This window comes from Ochotona curzoniae, unplaced genomic scaffold (genome assembly GCF_017591425.1).
Source record: "Ochotona curzoniae isolate NIBS_2020 unplaced genomic scaffold, NIBS_Ocur_1.0 scaffold_4701, whole genome shotgun sequence".
Taxonomy (NCBI): Eukaryota; Metazoa; Chordata; class Mammalia; order Lagomorpha; family Ochotonidae; genus Ochotona; species Ochotona curzoniae.
This window is the reverse complement of record NW_024467122.1, coordinates 58,020,745-58,041,881: the sequence shown is the minus strand read 5'-3', so window position 1 is coordinate 58,041,881 and position 21,137 is coordinate 58,020,745. Positions and strand designations below refer to the sequence as shown.

General features: G+C 41.5%; 1 protein-coding gene across 2 annotated transcripts in view; it reads right to left on the bottom strand.

Moving 5' to 3' along the window:
• The window catches only part of TMOD3 (tropomodulin 3), a 66,205-nt gene that overhangs the window by 23,423 nt on the left and 21,645 nt on the right, over nucleotides 1-21,137 (bottom strand). For both annotated transcript variants that reach the window (XM_040970026.1, XM_040970025.1), the window contains 2 exons: nucleotides 16,776-16,975; nucleotides 9,634-9,790 (listed from right to left, as the gene is read on the bottom strand). In XM_040970026.1, coding sequence (XP_040825960.1) covers nucleotides 9,634-9,790; nucleotides 16,776-16,901 — 283 coding nt within the window. In that variant the 5' untranslated portion in view covers nucleotides 16,902-16,975. The remainder of the gene's footprint in view (nucleotides 1-9,633; nucleotides 9,791-16,775; nucleotides 16,976-21,137) is intronic.

Sequence of the window (21,137 nt, the reverse complement as noted above, 5' to 3'; positions counted from 1 at the left end):
AGGAGAGCCCCAGGCCTCGGATTCCTGCACCCAATGGCAGACTTGGAAGGGCTACTGGCTCCTGGCTTCTGCCTGGCCTAACATTTGGATAGTGAACCAGTGGCTTCCCTCTCCACCCAGCCCCTTAACTCTGACCTTCAAACATGAATCTTGAAAACACACACACACACACACACACACCCCTCAGGGCTGGCACAATGGCTCAACTGGCTAATCCTCTGCCTTGCAAGCACCAGCAAGCACCACCTATATGAGCACTGGTTCATGCCCCGGCTGCTCCATTTCCCTTTCAGCTCTCTGTTTGTGGACTGGAAAAACAGTGGAGGATAGTCCAAAGCCTTGGGACCCTGTACACATGTATGAGACCCAGAAAAAGCTTCTGGCTCCTGGCTTCAGATTAGTTCAACTCTGGCCATTGGGGGCACTTGGGGAGTGACAGTGGATCATTCTGTCTCTCCTTTTTCTGCCTTTCCAATAAAAATAAATCTTAAAAAAAAAAGGCAAACTTAAACACAGGAAGAATCAATACTTCCCTACGGCTGGGGAGGGAAATGGAGATTGTCTGCCCATGGGTAGGCTTCTTTTTGGAATAAACAAAATATTCCGAGGCCCAGAGCGATAGTGTAGCTGTTAAAGTCCTTGCTTTGAACGTGCTGGGATCCCATATGAGAGCCGGTTCTAATCCTTGTGGCCCTGCTTCCCATCCAGCTCCCTGCTTGTGGCTTGGGAAAGAGGACACTCAAGGCCTTGGGATCCTGCATCCATGCGGGAGACCCGGAAGAGGCTCCTGGCTTCGGATTGGCTCAGCTCCAGCTACTGTGGTCACTTGGGAAGTGAACTATAGGATGGAAGATTTTCTTCTGTCTCTCCTCCTCTCTATATATTTGCCTTTCAAATAAAAATAAGTAAATCTTTTTTTTTAAAAAAATTAAACATTCTAAACTTGATTACGATTATGGTACATAATTCACAGATATAATAAAAACTGATGAATTATACACATTATATAGGTGTATTTTACAGTATGAAAAATCATAAAATCTTATCACCTTTATTACTAAAATGGTTTTTAAAAATTTATTTATTAAAAAAAGAAAAAATTATTTTTATTGGATATATATATATATATATATATATATACATATATATATAAAATCTACTGTCCACTGGTTCACTCCCCAAATGGCTACAACAGCTGGAACTGAGCCCGTCCGAAGCCAGGAGCCATGAGCTTCTACCAGGTCTCTCACATGGGTACAGAGTCCCAAGGTTTTGGGCTGTCCTCTATTGCTTTCCCAGGCCACAAGCAGGGAGCTGGATGGGAAGTGCAACAGCTGGGATACAATACAAATTGGTGTCCATACGGGATCATGGCACATGCCAAATTAAGGACTTTAGTTCCTAGACTACTGTGCTGGACCCAATAAAAATATGCTTTTAGTATTAACTATATTTTGCTTTATTTTGAGAAAAATTAATAGTTGGGGTTTTGAAATGTGAAGACAAACAGGTAATTTTAAAAAAAATTATTTATTTTAATTGCAAATTAGATATATAGAGAGAGTAGGAAAGACAGAGACGAAGATCTTCCATCCAATGATTCACTCCCCAAGTGACCGCAATAACCAGTGCTGTGCCAGTCTGAAGCCAGGAGCCAGGAGCTCTTCAAGGTCTCCCACGTGGGTGCAGTGTCCCAAGGGTTTGGGCCTTCCTCTACTACTTTCCCAGGCAACAAGCAGGGAATTGGATGTGAAGTGGGGCCACAGGGATTAGAACCGGCACCCATACGGGATTCCGGGTGCATTCAAGGCGAGGACTTTAGCCACTAGGCCACCGTGCCGGGCCCCAAAGAAAGGCATTTTTTTTAAAGACAGATTTGGTGAGGCAGTAAGCTTGTACATATTGGTCAAAACATGTAAACTTATAATAAATGCATAATTAGCAAATTTCACATAACAGTAAATGCCTCTCTAAATGTGTATTAATCACATGCAATTTAATTAGATTTAAAAATCTGAGTGATTTGCTGATTAATATAACAGATCTCATTTAAAATGGTTCAGTTTGTGCCTTCAGTCTCCCACATGATGAACAAGATGTTAGTCTTTCATGAGATGCAGAGGAATTCCACGCTGGTCAGTGTGTTGTTTCCAAGCAGGGAAGTGTTTGGCAAGTTCGATGCTGCTTTCAGCCCAAACCACCCACTAACATGCAAATACATTCCTATCCTACTTTATTATTACCATCTTGATTCTGATCCATTTTTTTAAAGTCATGCATTGTTTTCCTATAGAAATCCTAATACTTTTATGATAAAATGACTTAATGTTTTTACAAGCGTAGTGTGTATCTATATAATAGCGAACATGACAGACACAGATTACCTAGAATTTTTCACAAGAGAAAGAGAGCACGGAAGAGGGCGGGCAAGGGAGAGGGCAAAGAGAAGGGCACTGGCAAGGGGGGACAGCGAGGGGAAAGGACACCTGCTCGCAGATTATCAAAACAAACTAGAACCCAGGAGGATTAAAAACCAGACAGCACCTGACGTTCAGGGAAGCAGGGAGGGCTTGCTGTGGTATTTCTGAGGAACCTCCAGAGGGAACTAGAATTCTTTCCCAGGTCATTGGCCACTAACCTGTGTAATTACTACCCTGAAAGATTAAGTTATCCTACGCTGACCTAACTTTTCCCCTGCTGTTTAAAATATGGTCTAAAAGCAATTGCTTGTAACTTCCAATATTCGTATTGTTGAAGCCACATTTGAGAAAACTGCAATTTATTTTTTTATCTTTCAGTAGAGCACATTCTATCTAGAACTATTTCAATTTAACACAGCAAAGTTCAAAACTGAAAGTTTAAGTTGAAATTGTAATTTCATAGCATAACACAAATAAGCAATGATTTTATCACAAAAAGTTTTAGTTAAAAAAATATGAAATGGCATCCTGCCCCCCTCAAAGGAATCAAAACAAATAAAAACAGGGCTATAATTCTCAGTTGCTAAGAAGGTTAAAACAGTTTACTAATGTTTTTGCAACTACAAAATGGCAACTAAGGAAATGGAAGAAAACAAGATAAAACTTCACATAATAGTAATTTACATGCACGGCATTCATCCAAGCCCATGTTCTTGCCAAGAGGGCGGGGAGACAATCCTGCCAAGATCCTTGTTACTGTCATAGAATCAGTAAGAGACACGCTGAATACCATTTAGCATTTTATTGCTAGGGTTTTCCTTTACTAGTCCTCATTGTTTTCGCTCTTAATCAAGTTGCAGCTACAACAAATGTCAAGAATTATCTAAGACACAGCTCTCTCCCTCCTGATGAATATGTTAAAAAAGAAGAGACAGATGGCTCTTGGTTATTTCATACCTATAGAGTTGAAGGGTCCCAACTAACTTTCTTGGTTAGTTATAATCTCCAAGGGACTTTGGAATTTACCTTTTGACAGGAAGCACACAAACCTCAAAGCAACCCAAATAAAGGATAAGGGGCACTTCCTGAAAAGGCATTTCTGTTTTGAAACAACATACACAATAGCTGCTTAATATTGCAATTAAGGTCACCAGTAAATGCCCACTGAACAAATGCTTAATAAATTTACGTAGACTAGAAAATGAGATAGAAAAAGGAAAACAAAATAACAGATCATTAACTTTGGACAGCTAATGCTCTAAAACAGGAAACTGGGTATCTATAGCATCCCAATTTAGAGAATTCTACCTCAAGCCAAGATGGAGCTATCAGGGGCAGGATTCAGTCACCTGCCTGGAACAAGTCCTAAACAGACAGAATATGTGAAGCACCGTTTCCAAGACAGTAAGCACCAGGTAACGCAGGACAGTGAGCTCCAGGAGGTAGGGTACTGAAGGAGTGAATCCCTTGAACAGCTTACTGCCACAGCAACTTTCCTGGCAGCAGAGAAAGGGGCAAGCTTTGAGGCAGGGCCTGGTGCACTCTCCTAGCTGAGGAACACAAGCTAGGTCCCTAAGGATCCAAGCAACAAGGAACATTTATAGGACAGAAGACAAGGGGAGAGAGCTGCCCGGAGCGGGACCCCAGGAGACACGCAAAGGGTTGACATGACTATTCACCATGGCACTAGCGCACATGATTCTTAGGAAACTACCTTGAGCCACAAAACGAAAAAGTATGAACCATGGATTGTTAAGGTCTGTAAAATCATTTGGTCTGGCACTGCCAAGGCAAACATGGGTGGCACTCAAAATTCAAAGTTGGTAATTTTATATGGCTTGCAAGTTAAGTTACAAAAACTTAAACTGCCTTTGGCAGACAAAAATTTTCCTACCCCGGATTCCAAGAGATTAGAGGCAACAGTGCCCATGTTCATGCAGGGACGGGAACACAATCTATTCCATCATCAAAATGAACAGTCGGAATTCACAGGGTCATAACCAGGGAGGAAATGCAGATGGATCGTGCTTTACTAATGAGCAAATAATTAGCCATCAGCTGATTGGAAAGGCAGATTCACAGAGAGAAGGAAAAACCAAAAGAGCTTTCATTTGCTGGTTCACTCCCCAAGTGGCTGCAATGGTTACAGCCGAGCTGATCCGAAGCCAGAAGTCAGAACCTTCTTCTGGATCTCCCACATGGGTACAGGGTGCTGGATGGGATGTGGAGCAGCCGGGACAGGAACCAGTGCCCATATGGGAGCCTGCTGTGTGCAAGGTGAGGATTGAGTCACTAGGTCATCAGGCCAGGTTCCCACCTAACAAATCTTAAAGGAATAAAACTGCTACTAACGTGGGGCAAGCACTGCAGGACCTGTGTTAGGCTGTTGTCTCCAACACCAGCATCGCATATGGGGCCAGCTGGAATCCCAGCTGCTCTGCTTCAGATCGAGCTCTCTGCTACTGCATCCAGAAAAGCAATGGAACATGGCCCAAGTATCTTGGCCATTGCACATGCATGTCCAACCTGGATGAGTTCTTGGCTCCTGGATCTGGTCCCACCTAGTCCTGGCTGTTGCAGCCATTTGTTGCGTGAACCAGCAGGTGGAAAATGGCTAGTGCTCACTTATGCTTGCTAACTCTTTCAGATCAATCAACCAATCTCAAAAAAATGAATACACTATTTCCAAGGAGTCGAAGTATATCCCAAAAAGAAACTCAAATGTATTTACAGTAATATCCATCACTAAAATTTAAAACACCTGGCACTCAGTAAAAATTTACCTGAATCCAAAGAGGCAAGAAAAATCAATCTATAAGTAGGAGAAAAAAGGAAATTAATCCATCATAATCTACTGAACAAACACAGGCAAAAAGCTAACAGACAATGACATCAAAACAATTATTGTATATTCAAATATTTAAAGAGACATAAAATTTTTATACTGTTCACTTTCATCCATTTGAAAAGCACAGTTACAGAGAACTGCTGTTTCATTCCTTAAATTCGAAAGCTAGGGCTGGCTCAGGCCAAAGCGAGGAACTGCATTTGGGCCTGTTGCGTGAGCACACGGCAAGGGCCCACGCACTTGAAACAGCGCTGTCTGCCTCCCAGAGTGTGCGTTAGTGGCGAGCTGGAGTGGAAACGGAGCAGCAATGAATTGAATCAACACTCTAATATGAAATGCAAGCATTGCAAACAGCAGCCTAACTGTGCCACCCACGGTACCACAATGCTCACCCTTGGAAGATTTCTTTTAAGGAAGAATAAAAAGGAACAAAGAACAAATGAGACAAACACAAAAGATACACCATGCTAACACTTAGCAGAAGAAAGCAAGATCGGCTCTGCTTATCTTAGAAAAGATAGATTTTAGACCAAAGAATATTACCAGATAAAGAAGGTAATTTCTCAAAAATAGAGATAATTCATTAGAGGATAAAATAATCTTTAAGAAAGCTAATAACAGAGCCTCACAGCACATAATTCTGAAACAATTCAAAGCAGTACTCTATTGAATGTAAATTACATACAGAAATGTTAGAGGGGAAAGGACTATTCAAAGTGAGTAGAATTATCCGGGGAAGGTTTCCCATAAAACCAGGTCTTAACATAAGTGACAGAGAATTTATCTGGCTAACTCCTTACCCCAAAGGAGTACAAGCTGAATTATTTGGGGCCTCTGTGGTAGCACAGCACAAAAAGAAACCACTACCTGGTGCTGCTGGTATCCCATATAAGCGCCTGTTCATATCCACTTCCAATCCAGCTCTCTGCTAATCGTCTGAGAACAGCTGTGCAAGATGGTCCAAGTGTTTGGACCACCGCCACCTATGGGGGAGATCTGCAGGAAGCCCCTGGCATTGGCCTGGCCCAGCACAGGCCTTTGCAGCCATCTGGGGAGTAAACCAGGAGGCTAGAAGACAATCTCTGTGTCCTCTCTGCAAATTTGACCTTTAAATAAATATTTTTCAAAGTAAATTATTCAAAAGCTACCAGGCACTAGTCTGAAAAGGAGATGCTGACATCTATGTGACTAATTTAAGCAGTCCATTTCAATGATTGGCTTTAGTGCTGGGGAGACCATTTTTCAGAGGTATGCAAGTAATGTTTAGGATTCATACAGATAACCACAAATGTAAGAGCCAATTTTTATCTAGAATTTAGTGGAAACCAAATGCTTACTGGCAGTTAGATCATGTTGTTAATTTAGACAGTGTAGAACTCTGATCTTTCTGGCTCAATAAAGCATCAGTAAACAAACTGTGCACTCAGAAGAGGGAAACCTCTTTTAGAACAAGAGGGAGTACCAGAATATTTTTGGAAAGTAAAGATAACTAAGAAAAAATAAACTAGAAAGTACATGGCAAGTTGTCAGCTTAAAACAATCCTGTTTAACTCACCTTTAGAAAAACAGGGTAGGGCCTGCAGGATTCTTGGGAACCTAAAGGAATTCCACTGTCAGCACAGGGAGGGGAAAAGCAGCAAGAAATCTAGACGTGTACAAGGCTCTAGAAGCACGGAGGGCCCTACTTTAAGTGCTCTCCGAAGATCTATGAGATTTCAGCCTGGGTGAGTAGCAGCTCAGAGGGGATCTGAGGGCACACCTAAGTGTACACACAGGCTAAGTGCACACACAGCTCTGGCCCATCTGAGAAATAAGGGGAAATTAACTAATTTCTTTCCTTCTTTCCTTCTTTCTTTCTTTCTTCTCATCTCTTTCTTTCTTTCTTTCCTTCCTTCCTTCTTTCCTTCCTTCCTTCTTTCTTTCTTTCTTTTTTAAGATTTTTATTTTTATTGGAAAAGCAGATAAACATAGAGGATAAACAGAGAGATCTTTCATTTGCTGGTTCACTCCCAAGTGGCCACAACAGCCAGAGCTTAGCCAATCCAAAGCCAGAAGCCAGGAGCTTCTTTCCGGTCTCCCAAGCAGGTGCACACTGCCAAGGTGTTAGGTCATCCTCTACTGGCTTACCCAGGCAACAAGCAGGGAGCAGCCGGGAAACAAATCAGCACCCATAAGGGACCCCAGCACATGCAAAGTGAGGATTTAGCTACTGAGGTATTGCGCCAGACCCAAAGCAAAAATCTTAGTCTAGGTAAGGATGCAATACAATATTAACAATTTGGAGATAAGGCATAATCTTACCATGAATTTATGAATTTGTCACTTAAGAGCTTAGAGAAATGGTTGTTCAGAGTTTTTTGTTTTTTAAAGATTTATTTATTTTGGGGCCCAGCGGCATGGCCTAGTGGCTAAAGTCCTCACCTTGAACGTGCCGGGATCCCTTAGGGGAACTGGTTCTAATCCCAGCAGCTCCACTTCCCATTGAGCTCCCTGCTTGTGGCCTGGGAAAGCAGTCAAGGACGGTCCAAAGCCTTGGGACCCTGCACCCATGTGGGATACCCAGAAGAAGTTCCTGGATCCTGGCTCCAGATCAGCATAGCATCGGCCGTTGCACTCACTTGGGGAGTGAATCATTGGATGGAAGATTTTCCTCTCTGTCTCTCCTCCTCTGTGTATATCTGACTTTCCAATAAATAAACAAATCTTAAAAAAAAAAGAAATTCATGAAATTTCAAATTCATGAAATTCATGGTAAGATTATGCCTTACCTTCTGCAGACCAAGTACTCACAACAAGCAAAGGCACGATGGGAGATGATAACTCTGTGCCGTGAATTTTCACTGCTCCCAGGAATAAGGGGCTGATGAATACCCCTCCCACCTTGTGTGGGTCTACACCTCAGCCTTAAAGCTTTGCAAAATTTCAAAAAGAAGTGTAAAGAGCTATAGTTTTCCAACATTTTATCAATGTATCTTCAAGTAAAAGGATCATCCGTACACTGAGATTGTGCTCTTTTACTGTTTGTGAATTGTGCTATTTCTTGTCTGGTTCTAATTACTCATCTGATCCTTCAGGGTGATTCCACTGTACCCATTAACAAGTCTGCTCCTCACAAGACAGTAAACCAAACGCCCAAATCATGATTTTATTCACAGAATGTTCAAGGAAGGCAGAAGTCATTTACTAGATTAGGAGTTGTGTAGGTGGTTATCACTGGGAAGGCAAAGGAAAAACAAAGTGAAGTAGCACGAAGGGGCATTCCAGAAATGCTGAGCCATCTCGCTGGGCCTGGGAGCCAATTCTTTAAATCTCTCTCTCCGCATTCTGCTGGCTCTGTTTCTCTGGAGAATTCTAAGCACTACAAGTAGGAAAGGCACTGATTCTCCGCTGGAGATGAAAGGGAAATGAAAGGAAGAAGCAGAGGAGCTGGAGTGACAGACAACTTTGAAAAAGCCTGATGTGGAGCCGTGGACTACTGACTGAAAGTCATTCACTGGCCTTCCTTTATTAGAGGGTGGCAGAGCTCTACATGAAATGAATTTCCCAGCTTCCCTTGCAGCTGAAGAGTGGTTACTGCAACACAGTGCTGGTCCCACTGCTGAGAAGAACTTCCTTCCCAAATAGAAAGCCAATGGGTCAATAAAAGAAAGAGGGCCCTGTGTTCTAAACCGCTTTTTCTGCTTAGATCACTGTAACTCAGATATAAAAACAGGACCTGGAAGAGCTGGTCACAGACTCTGCTACTGTTGCCACCACGCCCCAGGACTTGCATATCTTAACTTAATGAATAGTGCAGGTGGAAGCTGGCTCTCTAGGTCAACCTGTACTCTGGCCTGTTGTGAAAGCTGAGGGATCTGCAGCATAAGTCACATACAGAATTGTGAAAAACAGAGCTGTACTCAGTCTCTGCTGAGGATACGTAAGATGAAAAAATTGCCAAAAGTAGTAATTATGAAGCATCAGCAATTACAATCATGAACTACTAAGGGTATCTTTGATAACATGGCATGACTGTTTCAGCATTCTACTTTAGACAGAATTACAACTGAGCAGTGCATCACTGTCTATAATTTACTAGCAGAGTTAAATTTCATCTCAGCACGTATCCAGATCTGTGGCAGCAGATAACTAAAGAGGCTTACACAAAGTCACTGTGCAATAAAAATCTCACTAATGAATACCTTAAAAAGTACTTACTGGCCAAGTGGATTGAAATGTAAATACATAACCTAACAAGTTCTTAAGTCAACAGTACCACATCTTTAATGCTACCAATGGGATGGTGCTAAGATATTCTGCCCATCATTCTCCTATAGAAAGAGAAATTGAGTGCTGTCAGGTGCTGCCTTCACCACGCGGGCTTACCTTTCTTTTCACCTGTGTAGGGCACGTAGTCTTCCCTGTCCTTATGCTCCAGAGCTTCCTTTTCCAGGTAGGACAGGAGGTGGTCCCTGTCAAATGGCCCTGTGGCAGACTTTGACGTCTGATTCTTCTGTCGAAACCCTGCAGGCAGGAGGGCATTCTGCCAAAGAGAGATGAATCAGCCAGTTTAACTGCCAAGAATGCCAATGCTCTATGCTTGCATACATTACCCATATCAGAGAGAAGTACGGAACAGATGTGACACAGGCATTTACACTTAATAGTAGGATTTTAGGGGAGCAAAAACAAAGCACATTTTTATCAGGCAGAATTTATTACTAAAACAGATACATTCACTCCTATCTCCACAACCTAGAAAGTATTTTACTATCAGGAAACACTCGTTAGGACAGTAACAAAACAGAGTTCTCCTAATGCTTAATAATTGCTCCATATGGCCCAGCACAAGAGCTTAATTGGCTAATCCTCCACCATCAAGCATGGGCATCCAATATGGGCACCAGTTCATGTCCTAGCTGCTCCACTTCTCATTTAGTTCCCTGCCTGTGACCTAGGAAAACAGTGAAGGACAGCTCATGGCCCTGGCTTTGGATTGGCTCAGCTCTGGTCATTGCAGTCATCTGCTGCAGGAACCAGAGGATGTAAGATCTTTCTGTCTCTCCTCCTCTCAGAAAAGCTACGTTTCCAATGAAAATAAATAACAAGTCTTAAAAAATTAATTGTTCAGTATATATGAATGTACCAAGAATAAATTTCATATTAAACAACTACATACATGATATTCCTTCATAACAACATCCATTTCATCATAACGACTTTCTCGTGTTTACCCACGCAGTATATCAGGAAGTTAATATTCACCTGTTTACACTCAGTATGAAAGGTTTTACTTCTGTGTGCATGTATGTATGCACATGAGCATCAGGATGTATCTGCAACAACGGCTGTTATTGCTTCACATGTCCCAAGCTATCCCTACGACACTGAGAGCAAGGGCCACGTCCCTGGGTCTACATGTGAGTGAAGCCATTTTGAGGGCAGAGACCGAGTGGCAGGTAGGGTGCAAGGCAATGGATTAAAGTTGTCTCTTGTTGTGCCTACCTTGACTTCTCATTAAGCCAGGAATAACAAGAAGTGGCTAGATAAAGTGAGCACCATTTTCTTGTCAAAAGCCAGAGAGGAAATACTGCTTTATCTCATATTTCTGCATATTCTTTTGTTTGGAAAATGGGAGGCAGCCAGAGGGGGAGCACAAAAGGGCCAACCCTGTTTTACAACTTCCAATATGGCAGTGATGCCAAATCTCATGGGTGGTAGAAGACAACTCTTCACTAAAAAGGGGGATCTTACATAGCTAACGCTAACAGGAAAAGTTCACTCATAAGTAGAAAACATGGTACTTCAATTTTGACCAGCAGTTGTAAAGATCCATAATAACATTCATGAAATTCAACTTTTCCTTCCTGTTTTACTTAATGATGCTTATTACATGCAAAGCTGACCTATAAAGATGAACCATAAATGAGGTTTTGTTCCTTACGCTACACATACCAAGTATGCTTTGTCATACAAATTCTCCATCTGATCATATAAAAGAAGCAAGGTTTTACCTCCAGACCTCTCCAAACCGTAACTACACATGAAGAATCATTCTCGGCCAACCTGCAGGTCCCATCTACCCTTACTTTCCAAGAACTCAGGCATCTTTTTCCTGTCTCCAACACCATCACTTTGGTACTTTGGCTGAACCTACCACTCAAGCTTGCCTGGAATGTTAGTCAGCCTCCCAGTTGCCCTCCCCGAATCAGCTGCCTGATAATTTTTCAACCCTCCCTCCCACCAGCACAGTCCGTTACCTTGCCTCATCTCATATACTCCCTCACTTACTCTAGTCACGCTGTATCTTTTCCCCTTCTTATTCTAGTCACAGAAAAAGAGAATTAAAAAGTTCAATCTGGGCCTGGCTCAGTGACCTTCAGCTAAAGTCCTCGCCTTGCATGCCCCAGGATCCCATATGGCCGCTGGTTCTAATCCCGGCAGACCCGCTTCCCATCCAGCTCCCTACTTGTGGAAAGCAGTCAAGGACACCAAAAGCCTTGGAACCCTGCACCCACATGGGAGACCTGGAAGAAGCTCCTGGTTTCTGGCTTTGGATCTGCACAGCACTGGCCATTGAGGCCACTCGGGGAGTGAAACATCGGATGGAGGACCTTCCTCTCTGTCTCTTCTACCTGTATATCTGACTTTGCAATAAAAATAAATCTTTAAAAAACAAATAAAAATAAAAAGTTCAAGCAAAACTTTTTTGAAGTCTATGTTTACTATCTTCATTATTAATAAGCATTTCTACAAACTTTGTGAAGCCCCCTGACACTCCCTTCCCTTACAGACCTTTACACATATGGTCTCCCGTTGCCTGAAATGCTGTTTATCCCTTTATGTTACTCATCATTCAAGTGGTAGCTCCACTGCTCTAAAGGAAACTTTCCCTGAACCTTCATCATAACTCTTAGAGTTGTAGAGCTTCCCATTCTTTTAATATGGTAAGTTACTTGATTAAACCCCAACTCCCTTAATCCCTACCTTCCCGCATCATTTAGGGCAAAGACCACTCTTGCTTTCTTCCGTCCTGTAGCCCTAAGCCTAGCACAGTATCCAATGTCTATGGGGAATAGATACTTTCAAATACTGACGAAAATAAGATTTTTAAAAATTAGAATACTTCATCAACAAGGCATGCGCACACACACACACATCTATACAAATTTATCAATCCGGTGACAGAATTGTGTTATCCCACCCACCTGCTTCAGCCCACTAGAAAGTTTAAAATGTTAGTTACAAGTCTGGCTCCTTAAAGACAGTGGTTAACCACAGAGGAAATGACAGAACAGGTCTTAGGGACTATGAACCAAGTTTCATCAGGAAATATATTCTAATCAAGTAAAAACTAACAGATAATATTTAACAGATAAAAATCCCATTAATACGATTGCCAGTATTAATGACACACTTCAGGCCCAGTGTGTTAGCCTAGCAGCTAAGGTCCTAGCCTTGAATGTGCCGGGATCCTGGTGGCCCTGCTTCCCATCCAGCTCCCTGCTTGTGGCTTGGGAAAGCAGCTGAGGATGGCCCAAAGCCTTGGGATCCTGCACTTGCGTGGGAGACCGGGAAGAGACTCCAGGCTCCTGGCTTTGGATTGGCACAGTTTCAGTCGTTGCAGTCACCTGAGGAGTGAATCGACAAATGGAAGATCTTCCTCTCTATCTCTCCTCCTCTCTGTATATCTGATTTTGCAATAAAAATAAAATAAATCTATCTTTAAAAAAATGACATGCTTCTACCTTACAGTGAGATTTTATTGTAATTATACATTCTCTGCCTAGGAAATGAAAAACAGTAATTACTTGGGCTGTCTGCCACGGGACAGGTTTTATGAAAATGCAGTAAGTTAGGAAACATGAACTGAATACAGCATACAGACAATAAAATCACCCTCCAAACTCCAGCAAGACACCACACACACAGGTTACCTGCTCTGAGACTACCTTGTGAGACTGTATGTTACAGTGCTTCCTTGGCTGAAGTAGCTTCTAGCTCTTTGGCCCTCTTACCTACAGTTTTACTAGAACTCACTTCAAAAACATGTGGTGGACCTGGCACAATAGTGTAGTGGTTAAAGCCCTCACTTTGGTTATATGGGCGCCGGTTCTAATCCCGGCAGACCCGCTTCCCATCCAGCTCCCTGCTTGTGGTCTGGGAAAGAAGTCGAGGATGGCCCAAAGCCTTGGGACCCTGCACCCATGTAGGAGACCGGGAGGAAGCTCCTGGCTCCTGGCTTCGGACTGGCTCAGCTCCAGTTGTTGCGGCCACTTGGGGAGTGAGTGAATCATCGGATGGTAGATCTTCCTCTCTGTCTCTCCTCCTCTCAGTATATCTGCCTTTCCAATAAAAATGAAAAAAAAAAAATCTTAAAAAAAAAAAAAACATGTGGCATGCTGTCAACAGACACCACTGTTTTCCTAGTCTCAACTAATGATATCCGAACTTGGTTGATTTGCAATAGCGGTTGGAGAATTTGCAAAATACATCTAGGAGTTAGAATTCAAACTTCTCTGTTTGGGAAGCAAGCCATCTATTTGCAAGTAAAAAAACATAAACTGTAAGATTATAGACTGAAACCATAGTCTATGAGTTAAAACAGGAGTCACTGAGGTTTACCAAAAAGACAGTAAGACCCTGCCAGGTATCCATTAGGTAGTGAGAGATTTAGTCTCGGTTCTTATACTAGCCCCTAACAACCAGGCCTGTCATTTGTCTTCTGTTTTATACTTATAAAACAGAAAACGGGTTCTAAATTAATGTTTCGCAACCAGGTGCATTTTTATCGCCTGGGGAGATCTGGAATGTGTGAAGATGGTTTTGGCTGTCCTAACTGTAGATCTGGGAGTATTAATCATGTTTTATTCCCTGTATTGTATGATGTTTTGACATATTGGGGGCCTTCTAATCCTGGAGAGATCACCCTTCCCGGGGATAGCTAATTCTTTGAGACCACATTATCTGTCACCTCCTCCGGTTCTCTCTCCCTGGAGCATATCTTTTTCTTTTTTTAAGACCTTTAGAATTTTTATTGGAAAGGCAGATTTCCTGAAAGAAGGAGAGACAGAAAGATTTTGCTTCTGCTGGCTAACTCCCCAAGTGGCCACAATGGAAGAGCCAGGAGCTTCTTCCATGCCTCCCACAAGGGTGCAGGGACCCAAGGACTTGGACCATTCTTCACTGCTTTCCCAGGCCACAAGCAGGGAGCTGGATGGCAAGTGGAGCAGCCAGGCCATGAACTGGTACCCATAAGGATGTGGAGGATTAACCAGTTAAGTCATTGTGCCAGCCCAGGAGTACATCTTTAAATATACAAACCAACCAAACCAACCCAAGGGTTCAGAACCCTAACTATCTCTTTCTTGAACTTTCACACACTAAACCTATATTTCCTTTGCTCTAAATCACTCCAAAGCCAGGCAAGAGGCGACTAAAGACCAATTCCAGAGCCTCAAGGCCTGCTGAAATTATCCAAATTCTCCAGTTCTAAACTTGCCCTAATTCGCCTGCCTTGCCTCACCCATGCATTCCTTGCAAACACAATACAGGCTGTGGGTCAGACTTGCTCCTTACTTTTCAGTCTCTTCACAGACAGTATACCTCTGCCCAGGAACTACTGCTGGCATGGGGTACCACCTGTTCCTGGGAACTCTAATAACCTTTTCTTTAAGGCCACTATACCTGTCATTCTACCGAACCAGATTAAAATGTACCTCTGACAGCATTTACCAGAGAGGAGTGCCACCGTGCAACCTGTGAGCAGGGACCAGTGATGCTGAGAAACACGCTGCAGTGCACAAGACAGCCTCCACACTCACAAGCACGGCAGCCAGGCAGGGCCAAGGGTGAGGCAGCCAGGCAAGGCCAAGGCTGAGGCTTGTACCACACACTCTCACGTTCTTTCAAGCTTTAAAACCATCTGATTTCAATAAGTCTGACATTGAATGCCTGTAGAATATATTGTCATGCCATAACAGAAATGGCACTGTGTATCCCGAGTAATTCTCCCCGTCTTAGGTAGACTGGGAGCTTTTCTTTTGAAAAGTAATTATGAAATTATCTAGGGATTTGATTCACGGTACAGACACCTCACCCATTAAAAGAACTATTTTACAGAACAAATTAACTGGATTCTTAAATAACACTTAAAATCAATATTTCAGCCTAAAAAAAGTGGTAAATCAAAATTACAACTTTCTGCTTTTTGTTTGTTTGCTTTTCTCACTGCTTTCCTTCTACAAATCATGCCAAGAGCTTAGGATCTACATCTTGGTTCTGTGTAATTCACTAAATAAACAGCTTTACACTGAAAGAAAGGATCCTCAACCCTTTTCAGATTATAACATATAAATATATAAATATATAAATATATATGCAGATGATACCCTCATTTATGCTGGTTCAGATTAAAAATTTTCAACTTATAACGATACAGTTGTAGCTATATAAACTACCTTGTTTGTTACTTTCAGGACAGTAGTCAATAAATTACATGAAATAGTCTTCGCTTTACAATGACTTTGAATGACATGATTTAACCCAACTGTAGGTCATTGTAAGTGTTCTGAGCATTTTTAAAGTTGGCGAGCGTAATCTAGAAAATCCAGTTTGGTAGATATATTCAACACACTTTTGATGTAATGATTTTTTTCAGCTTATGATGAGTCCATTAAAGCTTAAATTTTAAGAAAAGGAAACATCTGTATTTGCGTCTGCTCCATAATCAAAGGCTGTAATATTTATATTACCCAGATCTACCCCACCAACTCCCCCAATCTTAATTTAATGAACATCTCTTGGAAAGATACGGAATGACATTCACAAAGAGCCTTTTGGGGGTAATGCATACTGATATGAGGTCTCTGTAGAGTTTGGTGTATACTGAAGAGGTAGTCATCCAATGCATTTTACTAAAATTTTCCCCATTTAGAAACAAAAATACCTTAGAGTAGAACAAAAATCCCAGCAGATCCGTGAAAATAAGGATACTGATGGGATTGGAGCAATGGTATAGTAGGTTAAGCTTCTACCTATAGCACCAACATCCTACATGGGCATAAGTTCAAGTCCTGGCTGCTTCACTTCCTGTCCAGTTCCTTAATAATTGCCTGGGAAAGCAGCAGAGGACGGCCAAGTCTTTGGCCTCCTGCAACCAAGAGGGGGTTTCTGGCTCCTGGCTTTGGACTGGTCCAGCATTTGCTGGCTGGGAAGAGAACCAGCAGATGGAAGATCTCTGTTTCTCCTCCAATCTGTAATTTTATCTTTCTAATAAAAATAAATTCTAAAAATTATATTTTAAAAAATGATATTGGAAAAGGTAGTTTGGAATAGTCACAGCATAAATATATGGAAACAGAAATCAAGTAACCATAGTGAAAGCAAAAAATCAAGTTAATTTGGGATAAAAAGGAGGAGGGAGCAACAGGTGCTTAGAAAATGTTATGAAAGCTAACTGTTCAAAGATAGTTACCTAGTGTCAAAGGACTGAACAGTTCTCCCACGTACCTTCAGTCAGTACCTACCTCTGGATCAAGATCATCCAGAACAGTTTCCAGTTGTTTCAATTCCACTTCTGACAGATTCCCAAGGAGTTCATCTTCATCAAGGTCCTTGTACTTCTCCAAGTCCTTCCGGAATGGTAATGCCATGATTTGCAGTATAGGGAATCACTTAATACTTGCTATTCAGTAAAGTCGGAAGTAATTTCTACTTGTTTTTAAAGCTATGGAGAGAAGAAACAAAACATTTAAATTATTGTCACCTCCAACTATTTAGAACTACTAACAGGTTAAGTGAAATACACCTTTCCATGTGTCATATATTCTTTGAATGCTATGCTATCCTTGTCTATAGATCATTCATTATCTTAATGACTGATACTTTGTTGATGACAACAAGCCAAATGGAGAACAAATAAATGGGAGGATATAAAACTGAAATCATTAGAACAGCTGCCCTTGGCAGGAATTTGGTCTAGTAGCTAAGCTACTGGTTGAGGTATGCTCATCCTATTACACAGTCTTGGCTCCACTTCCAATGTACAGTCTGGGAATTAGCAGGTGACAGCAAGTGCCGTCCACAGGGGAAACCGGGATTGGTTTCTAGTTCCCAGCTGCAGCCTGGCCCAGACCCAGCCATTGTGTATATATGTGGAGTGAACCAGTGAACAAGAGCTTTGCTTTTTATTTTTCGTTTGTTTTTAAATAAATTTTTATTTTGAACTTTGAATTATGTGGTACAATTTCATACAGGCTGAGATTTCCCCCCAAACTTCTATCCCCCGACAGATTTTCCTCATTTTACTACAGTGGTATAATCCTTTATAAGGAATTATAATTCCATCAGTCTCTCATTTAAGTGTACTCCAACATTGTGGGTACAGAAAATGTCAGACAATCCAGCATCCCATTGTCTACACATGTCCAAGAGAATCATTGGGGTTCCATCTTTCGTCTGGAAGCAGGGATGCATGTTCCATTATAAGTCCACATCTGGATATGGTAGACCCCAGTACTCCATCACTATACATTTCCATAATTGAGAAGACATGAAACAAGGTCAACAACTTGTATGAATTAGAACAATAGCCGAGCATTGCTTTTTAAATACATTTTTAAGAAGCTACTTAATAGAACTTTTAAAAGATGTATTTTCTTTTATTGTAAAGGCAGATTTACAGAGAGAAGGAGAAACAAACAGAAAGATCTATCCATGGTTCACTCCCCAAACGGTCACAATAGCTGGAACTGAGCTGACCTGGAGCCAAGAGCAAGGATCAGGATGCTCCTCGTGGTCCTTCATGTGGGTGTAGGATTCTAAGGATCCAGGCCATCCTCTTCTGCCTTCCCCCAGGTCACAGTAGGGAGCTGGATTGGAAATGGAGCAGCTAGGACATGAACTGTGCCCGTATGGGATGCCATGCTTGGAGGTGGAGAATTAGCCAGTTGAGTTACTGCACGAATCCACAGAATTTCTAATGACTGAATTTGAGTCATCAATGACTTTCAAATTACTCTACTAGATTGCTTCAATACAGTATGTTCCAAGTATATTTGTTTAAATGAAGTTTTTGAAGGCTAATATGACTCAATTTTAATATAAGAGTAATTAAAAACATTCATGAAAATGAAATTAGGAATTTTCATTACTTTGACATCCTCTCTCTTATTCTCAAAAATGTTCCAATATGGGTCATAATTCAATGGTTACTAATTCAGCACTCTAACAAGGCAACAGGATAGTAAGGAAATTTTAGAGGTAAAGGTCATACATATGTAGTCTAAGTCCTACAAATTTGGAACAATATTACTTGAAGAGACTTAATAGCTTATTCCAAAAAAATTGTTTCTCCTTATTCCAAAGTGAAATCTATTACACAATGTTCATAGTATTGTTTAAAAAAACAGGGGAGGGTACAGCCTTGTGGCAGAGGTAGAGCCAGTTACGATGCTTTCTGATGTATCAGCAGCCCCTGAGTGTTGAGTGCTTGTTCAGTTCATGATCTGGCTGCTCCACTTCCAATTCAGCTCCCTGCTAATGTGCCCGTGAAAGCAGTGGAAGATGAGACACTCAGATAAAACTCTAGGCTCCTAGCTTAGGTCTGGCCTAGCCCAACTCGTTGTGGTCATCTGGGGAGTGAACCAGGACAGAAGCTCTCTTTTTCTAACTCTGCTTTTCAAATAATGTATTTTTTATAAAGATTTATTTTTATTATTATTTTTTGATTGGAAAGGCGGATATACAGAGAGGAGAGACAGAGAGGAAGATCTTCCGTCCGATGATTCACTCTCCAAGTGAGCACAACGGGCCGATACTATGCCGATCCGAAGCCAGGAGTCTCTTCTGGGTCTCCCACGCGGGTGCAGGTTCCCAAGGCTTTTGGGCCATTCTCGACTGCTTTCCCAGGCCACAAGCAGGGAGCTGGATGGAAAGTGGAGCTGCCGGGACTAGAACCAGCGCCCATATGGGATCCCAGCACATTCAAGGCGAGGACTTTTGCCACTAGGCCACGGTGCCGGGCCCTACACTGAGTTTTAATATACTCTGGATGCTAATCTTTATCAGTTATGTGTAACAAATCTTTTTTCCAGTTTCTTTTAACTTTTACTAATTTATTATGGTACCAATTAAGGGAAAATGTTTGTTTTTCATTTAGTTTTTTAAGTAATTCAAAGTTCAGTGAATGCAATGTAAAAGGCATCTCTTTCAGATTTTGATTAGAACTTTGTCAAGAGGCAAGAACTGTCAGGTAATACACTAAAGTTTCCCAGAAATTTTCTCCCCTTTAAAGCACACTTTTCTAAAAATCAGCAAAAACAAAAAAACAAAGCTTTTGCAAATAAATAAGCTTCACCAGATAAATTAGTCAAACTTTAAAGAAAAAGTAGAAAAGTCTTTTATCTTCAATTCTGGTATGGCTAGGTATTAATTCTTCATTCCTGACTCACTTGTCAGAGCACTGGTTCTCCAGCTTTAGATTGCATTATAATCTTCTGGGGAGCTTGTTAAGACCCAGACACCAGTCACCCTACCACACATCTGGGGAGAGCTGGTAGCCGGCATTTCTTCGTATTCTTTTAGAAGTAGCATTTGATATTTCTCTTGATTTAAGACACAGAGACAGAATATTCTCATTTCTCACGGCAAGGAAATCAAGAGTTGGGAACTCAATCTAGCTCCTGCCATATGGGTGGCAGGACACAACCACTTATGCCATCATCAGCTGTCACCCAGAGTATTAGCGGGAAGCTACTAGGACTCAAACACAGGCATTCTAGTATGGGATGTGGGCATGTTATCCAGCATCTTAATCACTAGGGCAAATGCCCACTCCAATAATTATCATTTCTAAAAAACTCGCAGGTGGTGCTGAAGCACACTTTGTTCCTACTGTTCTAGAGCAGCTCACTTCATCAGTTCTCATCACTAGGGCTCATACTCTGGGACAGTCTATTCTGTCCTATTTACAGGATGGAGAATTGTGTTAAAAACATTCTCCATAGTCTGTGAGCAGCACTGCCTTCACATGCTTCCCCTTCCTCTGCCTTCCCTTGCCCTTCCGCTAGTGGAGGCTATACTTACAGACAAATGTTTTCACTCCATTAATCAATCCCCTTTTCTCTTATCACTTATCACTAGAATCCTTATTTTTCACGTCATGCTTTCAGGAGTGTGTAATGGATTCTCATCAAATTCATTTTGTTGATAGGTTTTAAATATTGGATTTCTAATTAGGAAAACGTCTTAAAAATTAAATAGTCTTTTTGAACCACTTCAGCTGTTAAGAAGTTTCAGATGCCATGTTTTACATTTATCATTGTACCAGAACCAGGAAGAACTGCTTTAACTGTTCTACACTAATACAAAGTTAGCCTAAATACCTAAATATGTCCAAAATGAAGGCTTCAGGTCACTATGCAAGCAAAGATATTTCTGAGATTCAAATAGAAAAATGGAAAAGACATATGGTAGAAGGGGCACGATGAGCTCAAAGAAACTTGCAGAAGTAATCAGTATCCTAGTCCCATTCACAGACATTCAGCTATCTAAAGAAGTGCTGCCTGGTAATCTGTATTTTCAATCCTAAACTACACCAGTCCCTCTTCTACTCTCTTCAATGACATTTTACCTATTTTTTCCTTCAACTTTTTAACACTACCCATTTCTCACTCTCTGATGAGGACTTGGCCTCCATATTTACTTGAGAACAGAAAAGCAATCATAAAAGGAGATTTAAGCCATTACCATATCTAGCCACCTACACAGCCATGCACTCATACACTGCACCTCCCCTTCTGCTTTAATGGATTAAATGGTACAGACTTAGTTAAGGTTAGTTCTGCCTTTTGTAACCAGATTCCATTCCGGCTCATTTATACAAGATC